At 43.2% G+C, this 9,333-nt stretch overlaps 2 protein-coding genes across 2 annotated transcripts; one reads left to right on the forward strand and one right to left on the reverse strand.

Annotated features, from left to right (window-relative positions):
• Window positions 1-676: 676 nt before the first annotated feature.
• stg (string) lies at window positions 677-4,268 on the reverse strand. Its single transcript, XM_065866100.2, has 2 exons — window positions 3,659-4,268; window positions 677-2,815 (listed from the first exon to the last, which is right to left on the reverse strand). The coding sequence occupies exons 1-2, from the start codon at window positions 3,712-3,714 to the stop codon at window positions 1,423-1,425; spliced, it is 1,449 nt and encodes a 482-aa protein (XP_065722172.2). The 5' UTR covers window positions 3,715-4,268; the 3' UTR covers window positions 677-1,422.
• A 917-nt stretch (window positions 4,269-5,185) lies between these two features.
• LOC108007193 (uncharacterized) lies at window positions 5,186-6,397 on the forward strand. The gene is given in 2 exon segments (XM_070996702.1): window positions 5,186-5,581; window positions 5,583-6,397. Coding segments are annotated over 2 exon segments (351 nt in total). The 5' UTR covers window positions 5,186-5,464; the 3' UTR covers window positions 5,817-6,397.
• Window positions 6,398-9,333: the final 2,936 nt, after the last annotated feature.

The raw sequence follows: 9,333 nt of genomic DNA on the forward strand, positions 1-9,333 counted from the left end.
AGGCAGAGAAAGCTGAAATGGGTGTGAATGGTAATCATATATCACCAATAACAAAAACATAATCAGCTTATGTTCAACTGATTAAGCAATTTTACAAAATGGGAGGAGCACAACATAAGTTAATTGTGTGAAGCTTGTCCTAAGATATTTGTAGGCAATGCTTTAAATGTATACAAATCAGGTATTTAGTTAATAAAAAAAAAGTTAAAAAAAAAAAAAATGGCAAAAAAATTATAGTTAGTAAAACTGGAAACAATTTTTGATAAGAACATTGAAAGCTATCGAAATAAATATTATTGTCAAGTGACAGAAAACAAACAAAAATGTATTAAATTATAAACAACATTTTTCAAAAAGTGTTATTAGAAGATCTTTGGTTGCTGTTTCCTTATATGATATATTCATTTTGGTTTCGTGTTCTATTTCTGCTCAAAAGACCATCTCTAATTTAAACTAAACCAATATAACAGTTAACTTGTTGTATAACAGCCAGGCAAGAAGTCGCCTCTGTTATACTCCCTTGTATGCCGACAAATGCGCCCTCTGGTTTTCGTAATTTCAAAGCGCTCGCTTTGCGCGCCAAATTCAAACTGGCAATTCGTGGAAGACCTTAAGACTCTGGAATCCCCGCTCCAAGAGCGCCTTTGCCGCCTTTCAGAGATAAAAATGCCAGTGATTTCAGTTCTTTTTTAGTCGTGTATTAAGTATATTTAAAATTGATGGTCTTTGTTCAATAATATTGCCTTTTTTGATGCAAAAATAAGCTTTGCTTAAATAATAATCATTACATGGTAAAATATTTGTTTTTCTTGTATGCATTTGCGTTTCGGGGCTTGTCGGTTACAGATTACATAAAAATAAACAAATAATAAGCGTAAATTGTACCTAGCAGAAGTTTTCAACTTTCAACTCTTAAATAATCGTTCTTAAACATTTAGATGGATGTGGATGTAATCGATGAGCGTGTGGTTTTGTGTGATATTTTTGTGTTTTTTGTTTTTTTTTTAGTTCTTAGCCATTTTGTTTCTGCTTATCATCTACAAATGATTAAGGGGTCTGATTTCGGGATCGGCCTCTTAAATTTAAATGACAGTGTTCCTCACGTTTTTAGATTATAATGCACATTTTTTGTTTGCTTGTTCGATTGGTAATCTTTAAAATTTGAACTAAAGTGCTTAAATAATTGAACTAAAGCCGAATCCATAAAAACAATAATAACTAAATAAAAGCGTTAAATTCCAAATGAAATTGTCTGTTTTGTATGAATGAGTGTCGGGTGTCTGCGAGAAACTTAGTCTACGGGATTAACAAATGAAAATCAACAAAAATCAACTTAAAAGCAGCGTGAAATAAATACCCCTATACGTCTATATATACAATACGATAACACCCAAATTAAGATAACGAACTGTACGATCCATCCTACAGCATCAGTCGGGAGCGCGACTTCTTGAGCCGACCAGTGGCTCCGCCCAGACCATCGCCATTCCAGGACTTGGACTTGGCCCGGAAGTGGCGGTAGGCCTCGTTGTAGGCGGGGTCCAACATGGTGCGGTAGGCATGGGGTTCGCAGTGCTCCACATGCGACTCGAAGAACTCCTTGTAGCCGTTGTGCAGCAGATAGATCTCGGGATAGTGCAACGCCGGGTAGGCATTGGTGTTCCTCTCCCGATCCAAGTTCCTCAGGAAGCGGGACATTTTGGGTCCACGCTCCGAGGAGAACTCGCAGTGGAAGATGATAATGTTGCGCTTGGGTCCCGATTCGGCGTTCTGCTGCTGCTGCAGCTCAGTCTGTTGCACGGTGAGGAACTCCTCGAGGATCTGCTCGGTGGTGTACAGATTCTTGGCGCCCTCGATGTGACCGCCCTCGAATTCGTACGGATAGCGGCAGTCGATGATCCGGTAGCTGGCCACCTCATCGCTGAACTCGCCCTTCAGCAGACGAGCCACTGTTTCGCTGGAGATGCTCTTCAGATCCCGATGACGACCCTCCATCAGGGGCAGAGCATAGGCTTTGCTGAAGTCGCCGATCAACTCGGGCTCGTTGCGGTTCTCGGAGCGGGCCAAGGCGGACATGATCTCGGCATCGTTCAGGGACATGCACTTCCTCAGCGGTGGGGGATGGCTGGTCGTGACCTGGGTGATTTGGCTGGGTGGTGCAGGGCAGTTCTCCTTCTCAACGGTGGCGCAGCGATGGCGTTTGCTCTGGATGGGCGAGCAGTTGGCCGATGCTGGCGGTTCCGGGCGCTTGAAGCAATCCCGGACAGTCTCTGGGGTCTTTGGTGGTGGGGTGGAGCTGCTGGTGTTGCTCTCCGTCATGCTGAGGCATCGCCTCACCGAGGGACGGCGCATGGACAGGCCAGCTGGCGATTTGGTCGAAGGCTGCTCCTTGATCTGTCCACTGATCAGCGAGTTCAGGCCGCTGGGGAAGCCCAGGGCGGTCTGTTGGCTCTGCGACTCCATCTCGAACAGCTCCATGTACTCATCGTCCATCGAAGACTCCATGGAGCAGGTGGAGGACAGGCTGTTGAAGATGCGGAAGCTGCGAGCTGGTGTGTTGTGGGTTGCGACATCGTTTGATCCACCCACAGCTGGCAGGACCTTGGGCTGGCGGACGATCTGGAAGCGCTGGGGCGAACCCTCGGGCGAGAGCAGACCCATCAGTTCCGGACTGGCCGAGCGCTGCTGGTCCTGGGGCGCAGAATCGTCGTCGTAGAACGACAGCTCCTCCTGGTCCATGCTCATCAGTTCCAAGGAACGGCGAGCACGACGAGATCCACTCATTTTGTTGATATTACTGGAACTGCTGGTGTTACTGCAAGGGCAAATGGAGAGAGGGGGAGGATTAGTCAACTGTTCGGAATCGAGAGAGCTGGTTTTTGCTTCCCTAAACTCTCGAAAGAGCGGGTCATTAAACCCAGCTAAAAATACTGACAAAGTGGTGGTGGTGGTGGTGGCGTTGGTGGTGTAAAAACAACAAAAATACCCGAAAAAAATACGGAGAAAGAGGGGTTGTTGTAAATGGGTGAGATGAGGGAGCTTAACGGGATATTTTACAAGGGAGCTGTATTTCCAAAAACTAGAACTTTTAGGATAGGATATGTTTACGATATAAACGAAACTATAAACAAATTTAGATATTTTTTCAGGCTTGCCACCCATGGAACTCTCTAAGTCAGGGAACCCTACTGCCTCTTCTTCTTGATTCTCCTGCACATTTGCGGTACTCCAAACGGAATTCCCTTTTGCTTTTCGTTGCATCTGCTTTTCAGCATGACTTTTGGGTCACACGTCACGCAAGCGCAGCGATAATAAAAAACAGCACAAAGAACCGCAAAGAACACGGGGGAAAAAAGGGAAGAATACGAAAAAATGACGGACTGACTGACGGACAAAACAAATTTTTCTGCTTTTTTTTTTTGGAGCCTCGCGGAAGCCGGTTTAATGAATGAAAAACGGCAAGCGAACAACAACAACAGCTGAGCGCCAAAAAATCGGGCAAAAAGTAAACGTGCCGAGCGTGATAAAAAAACTCTTACTTTTGTTGGCCCCACATCTTTGTTGCTGTTGCTCTTGAACTTGCACTTTTCTTGGGGTATTTTGAACTGGTATTCCTGGTGCAAAATAGTTTTGCTAATCCTTGGGGCGGTGTAATTACCTGATATTGCAATCCATGCTGCAGTTAGTCTCCTCCACAATAGTTTCCCACAGCATTTTGTTGGTTTTTTGTTTGTGTGTTGTGTTGGGCGTTTCGCAAAACTGAAGATTTTTGATTTCGTTAGTGAGTTTCTGTGTTGTTGCAGCCGAAAAATTGCTAAAACACAATTTTATCTTGGTCACTCTTCACTCATTTACAGTTGTTTGTTTTAGATGAGAATTTTTGATGGTAGTCCTTGCTTTTTGGCTAATATTGCATTTTGTTTGATTTTAGATGTAGTTTTTTTTTGTTAATGTGTCCGTTTCAGCATGTTTTTTGTTGGTGTGTGGTTGTGCGAGGGTTTTTTAAAATAATTTTTTGAACCGCACAATCTCAAGTCACCGAACGAGAACCGAAAGGTAGAACAAGAAGAGCTGTTGACTCGACGAACTCGACGACTCGGCAAATGGAATACGAATGTGCTGGTCCTCTCCGAGCAGCTGGTTTTTATAACTGCACCCCGGCCGAGGATCGAGAGAGAGCGAGCGGCAGAGAGCGCACAGCTGATGCGGGAGAGAGCGAGTTAGTTAGTGTTTTGTTGTTGCAGGGCGCCTTTTTTTCTTAGTTCTTGGTTCCTTTCCTTTGATTCCGTTCTCAAGAAATAGAAGTGTGAAGGAGACGGGAGAGACCAACACATAACGGCGCGTTAGAGTGAAACTAAGACTAAGACAAGACCGACCCATGTGCAGAAGGAAATATATACATAGGGGAAATAGGAAAATCGGGATAATAAGGATTCGGAAATCTCTGCCGCCTCTTTGGAGCGATCCCACTGCAACAGGTAGAACCCAAGAATCCTTTCCCCTACATTTCCCCTTTTCGTAACCAACCGAATACCCCGAAAATCCCTAAAATCCCGAGAAGAAACAGGCGCCTTGGTGGTCGCCAGCTCTATGGAGGCCCTGATTTTGGCGCGCGAGCTTTTATACACAGACGCGTACTGCCGAAGTGGAGCCGAAGACCCCAGCATTGGAGCCGAAGACTCGAACACATGTGAAAATAGTGGAGCCCTCGAGGGAAGGGGCAAGACGGAGAGGAGGCTGAAGAATCGCATCGCGCGAATCTTTAAGCAGAATTTCAAGGCGGCATCGATTGTGTCGTTTGCAGGTAATAATGTGAGATCCACGCATTCCTGGTGTCCCGTAACCCCCAAGCCCCTGGTATTCTTCACCACCTCGCCTCCTTGGACAAAAAATCAGCAGGTAGTGGCCGCAGTCATATGATCGCCGCATCGGCGGGATGGGGCGGCTGTGGAGGGGGCGTGGCTCCTTTGTGTTCTGCAGACGTAGACGCCAATGTCGTTAAATGAGCAAAGCTTCCAGCCACAGATCCCGTTTACAGGGAAGTCCATAGAAGACGAACTGGATGAAGTACATAGTTGCATGGGTAAGATTTTCGAAATTTACTACTAAAATACCGAAAAGCACGTGCTTTGTCATGGTATCGCGAATCAATTTATGGGTAATCCGATTAGGGTTATGAAATTGGTTGACCAAAGTTGATTTTCTTATAGAATTGCGCCTGTAGCTTTGTGCTTGTGTGCAATCGCGGCAAAGTTAAAGCAGAAATCGAGTTACATATGCGCTGAGGCCCTGCGGGAGTCATTTCAGTGGATCCAAGGGGTTTTGTTGGGGGACGGACACCCATGGGCTGCAGTCCGAGTGTGTTTTTGTAAAAACTCCAGCGAGCAAGAGCAGGACAGCCAAGTAGAATCATCCTATATCATTCATATAACTACAAACCATACCAAAAATAAATGATATTTTAATGGACCATTGCCCAAACCGCCAAATGAGCTACGGTTTCATTCCGCTGAATTCCTTTGGCAAGCTTTTGTTGTTGCTGCAGGAAGAGCCGAGAGGATCATCTTTATGGAAAACAACCAACAAACAGGGCAACAAAAACAAAAAAAGGACGCAGAAATCATAAAGTGGTTTTGAACAAGTTAAAAAAGCGCATAGGGGAAAAAAAGAAAGAAAAAGCTTCGAACACAATCTCATTCATAGTGAGCCGTGCAAACAGTGGGTCAAAAATTTGGTTTCTGTCTGGTAAAAATACAATTTTAGCGATACAAATTGTATTCAAAATCGTTTTTCATTTTGTAAAAAATGTTGTATAGACCACTACAATGCTATTTTTAAAAGCCCACGTGTTTAAACGCTATGTTTTAGTATAGTGATCCAATTCGTAACCCCTAATGGGTTAAACCAAAAAGGCCACGTTTCATACTTTCGCCCCACGAAATATACACTTTGATATTATAAATAAGCGATATAAAAATGTTATATATTTTTAACTGAGCTCTTTTCCAGACTTTTTTTTACTCAGCCCAATCATAGTTTTGGAATTATGGATTTCAGATACCACCGTGATATCGCCAGCCTCTCCAGAACCGGAGAGCAAAAAGGGCAAAGCGGAGAAATCAAAAACGTATGCAAAAGCACACTCACACACTCGCCGGGCTAACACACACATGAGTGTGGGTAAATTGGATAAAGAATGAGAATAGGCTGCGGAGAAAGAAATTGCAGCAACAATGTGAATGGGAATGGAGCACAACAATAGCGGGGGGGACCTGAAAAAACCAAAAAAAAAAACTCACAGGACCAACAAAAAGTGAAGAGCTAAATTGTAAATCGAAATTCCAAGAAGTGAGCTTTGAGCATCGGTTTTTTTTTCGGTTCGTCTGTGTATTAAAAAGCCTGTGAAGTGTGCGAAAAAAAGCGTTTGAGATACTTTTGCGCGCGCGCGCGCATTTCGCAAATCACTGCCAAAAGGGTTAAGGGTGGTGCGGTGGGCAGGAATGGATTAAAGGCTGGGCGGTCTCCTTTTGCCCATGTGTGTGTGGCAGACAATGCAATGCAATTAGAAGAAGGCGCAAAGAGGAGCCAAGGATTGGATGTCTATGAAGTTTAACTTTTTTCTTGTACCTATGTATACTTTATTTTATGGTCAATTTGAATAAGGACTGTCATTACATGCATATGTATGTATTTATAAAATTTATTTTTTAATGACAAATTCAATTTTTGTATCTTTAAGATACATTTTTATATTTAACATGGTATCCAATTTATCAAAGTTTCTATCCATACGGAACACTTTTTATCAATCCCCAATAATTAATATTGCTAACATTAAAAGACTCAGAATCGTTCCAAAAATTTAAAGAACATATTTTGGGAACGACCCCAAAGAATACCTTTCAAACAGAGATTTCCCCTACTCTACCCCCTGCTAAATATTAACAAATCTCAGGGGAAAGGTGTGGACTGGACAGGGGAAATCTCCTAGTACATAAGGTGGGAAAAGAAGAGCAGAGAAGAACCGCACACAGATACTGATTAGACCAGAAATACCCATGGGCACAGGACGAAGAACAGTTAGACAGGGATAGCGGTTCCCTCTCTCATATGTTCGATCAGCTGATCAGGACCGAAGGATATAAACAGCAGGGAAACCGAATTAGTCCCGATGCGTGAGTGTGAGTGCGAGTGCAGGGGAAAGAGAGTGGGGGGAAGGATAAGAAGGAGCGTTCACGACATGCGCGCGCAAATTCCTTAACACGAGCTGAGAAGGAGAGAGAGAGGGAGAGAGAGAATCGAGGGGGTGGGGGCAGGCAGAAGGACGAAGGAGGCGCGCTGCTGAGATTTCTCGGCAGAAAGAGAAGCTGAGAAGTGCAGCGCTGCCGAAGAAGTAGGTGAAGAGCAGGGAATAGCCTTAGTTCGTTTTTTTTCCTTTTTGCGCCAAAACCTTTTTCGTACTAGTGTGCGTACTTGTGTGCAGGACTCGTTTCGGTAGGAAAGAGAGGGGGCGAAAGAGGAGTTCGATCGATCTGTATTCTGTTTATCTTTCGCTGCCTTCTTCTCTGACCGTGATTCCTTGCAGTTGTTGTCTTTTTGCCTTTTCGTTATATGTATTTTTTTAGTCGCATTCTGTTCGTTTTTCTCGTCTACAAACTGATTGTGAGAAATATTGTATCTTCGAGATACATTTCGTTACTTGACTTTCCGCCGTTGCGTGTCGTTCCACGTTCAACGGTCCTCTTTCATTTTTCATTTTTCATCTCACTTTGCCTTTATGGTCTTGCCCCACTAATTGATTCTCTGCATAAATTTTATTTAAAGCTTTAATAAATGTCAAAATAAGCAATTCATTTCGATGTTAGAGAACGCACACCCATATACTATATGCGCGGTCGGTCCATTGTCCATGGAATGAAGCTCTCTCCCGGGCAATCAATTGCCGGGTTCAGAGTTTAAATGTGAAAGAAAGCTGAATAAGAGGAAATCAATTGTCCATTAGTGCTGAATGGGATCTGGCCGGGATCGCCATGGGTGGGTGTTGTGTCATCATGTGATTTGTGGGAAAGGAAGTTGCCGTAATCAACAGGAAGACGGGTGTTCTGATTGCAGGGCTTAAGCTTATTGGGGCTTAGTACTTGAGAACCTTTGCCCTGTAGAAAGGAAGGCTATTAAAGCCTGTAACGATCCATCAGTATGGGATACCTATAACATGAGAATCTATGACCCATGAATATAAATATTGTAATCAACATATTTTAAAGCTCTTGTGATAAAGCATTATTTAAAAATCTTTTTTTTTATACTTTTTTGATAAGGAATCAGAAAAATATTCCTAGAGTGTTGGGACCCCACTCTGGGTTTCTTGATAAGCTTGGCTCTCCAAGTTCCGATGGTTGCAGTTGTTTGTTTGTTTGTTGGCGCAGCTCTAGGCAAATGTTTTTTTAAAGCATTGTTGAATGATATAGAAATTCTGACGCTCATATCTGAACTATACAGCAGCCTCAGGAAGTACTAATCAACGTTTTTCCTCTGTTACTACTCTCTGTTCCGTCACTCTCAGTACATATTTTTAACGGCTGGGCGGTTCAACAAAAGTTATTATTGTGTGGCAACATCGGAGAGTGGGGGAAGTGGGGAGTTCCGTATGTAGATCAACATACATTCGCTGTTCGCGGTCCTCTAATAAGCGAACAATGTTCTTGACATGCTTAGATATGGCACATGTTTTGCTATGCACTTTGGAGGGGTATAACAATTTTTTAAATTTCTTTGCTCAGAATAGTATAATCTTTTGGAATACACATGGCATTAAAAGTTTTCGTTTAAACCTAGTTTATTAAACAAGTTTATTTTCTTAATTGTTATATATGTGTTGCCCTTCTAAAGCCTAAGAGTATCCAAGCTTCGATCTTTGAAACCAATCACACTTTTATGTTTATTTAAATATTTTTATGAGTCTTGCGCATTTCAATTCGATTTTGACATGCCTGTCGTTCAAATCGGGGTTTCCAGGGCAGTTCGGGGTGATGCGAAAATAAAGATTAGATTGGAATCCGAATAGGACTCATCTGCCTGCCACATTGCTGCCAGGCGAAAGAAAAGCGTTGCGATGAGACCCCATCAAAGAGCACACGCTGAGTGCCACTTGAGTTTCCCAGGCCTTATTCTATAACTCCAATGTGATCTTTTTTTGGATATGCAAGGTTTCCCACAGCACCCCCTCCCGGCCTTTCGATAGTTCGATATTGGCAAACACACAATTAGTTTGTGTTTTACTGGCAATTTTCTATATAATTTGAATAGTAGCAGCGGCCGTTCCTTTGTCCCAGT

This window comes from Drosophila suzukii, chromosome 3, assembly GCF_043229965.1.
Source record: "Drosophila suzukii chromosome 3, CBGP_Dsuzu_IsoJpt1.0, whole genome shotgun sequence".
Classification (NCBI taxonomy): Eukaryota; Metazoa; Arthropoda; class Insecta; order Diptera; family Drosophilidae; genus Drosophila; species Drosophila suzukii.

Bases quoted from the DNA above. Each gene is read 5' to 3' on its own strand.
- stg (XM_065866100.2), bottom strand. From the start codon at position 3,714: ATGCTGTGGGAAACTATTGTGGAGGAGACTAACTGCAGCATGGATTGC. The intron at 2,816-3,658 runs GTAATTACACCG...TTGCCCTTGCAG, and splicing joins AGCATGGATTGCAATATCAG to TAACACCAGCAGTTCCAGTA.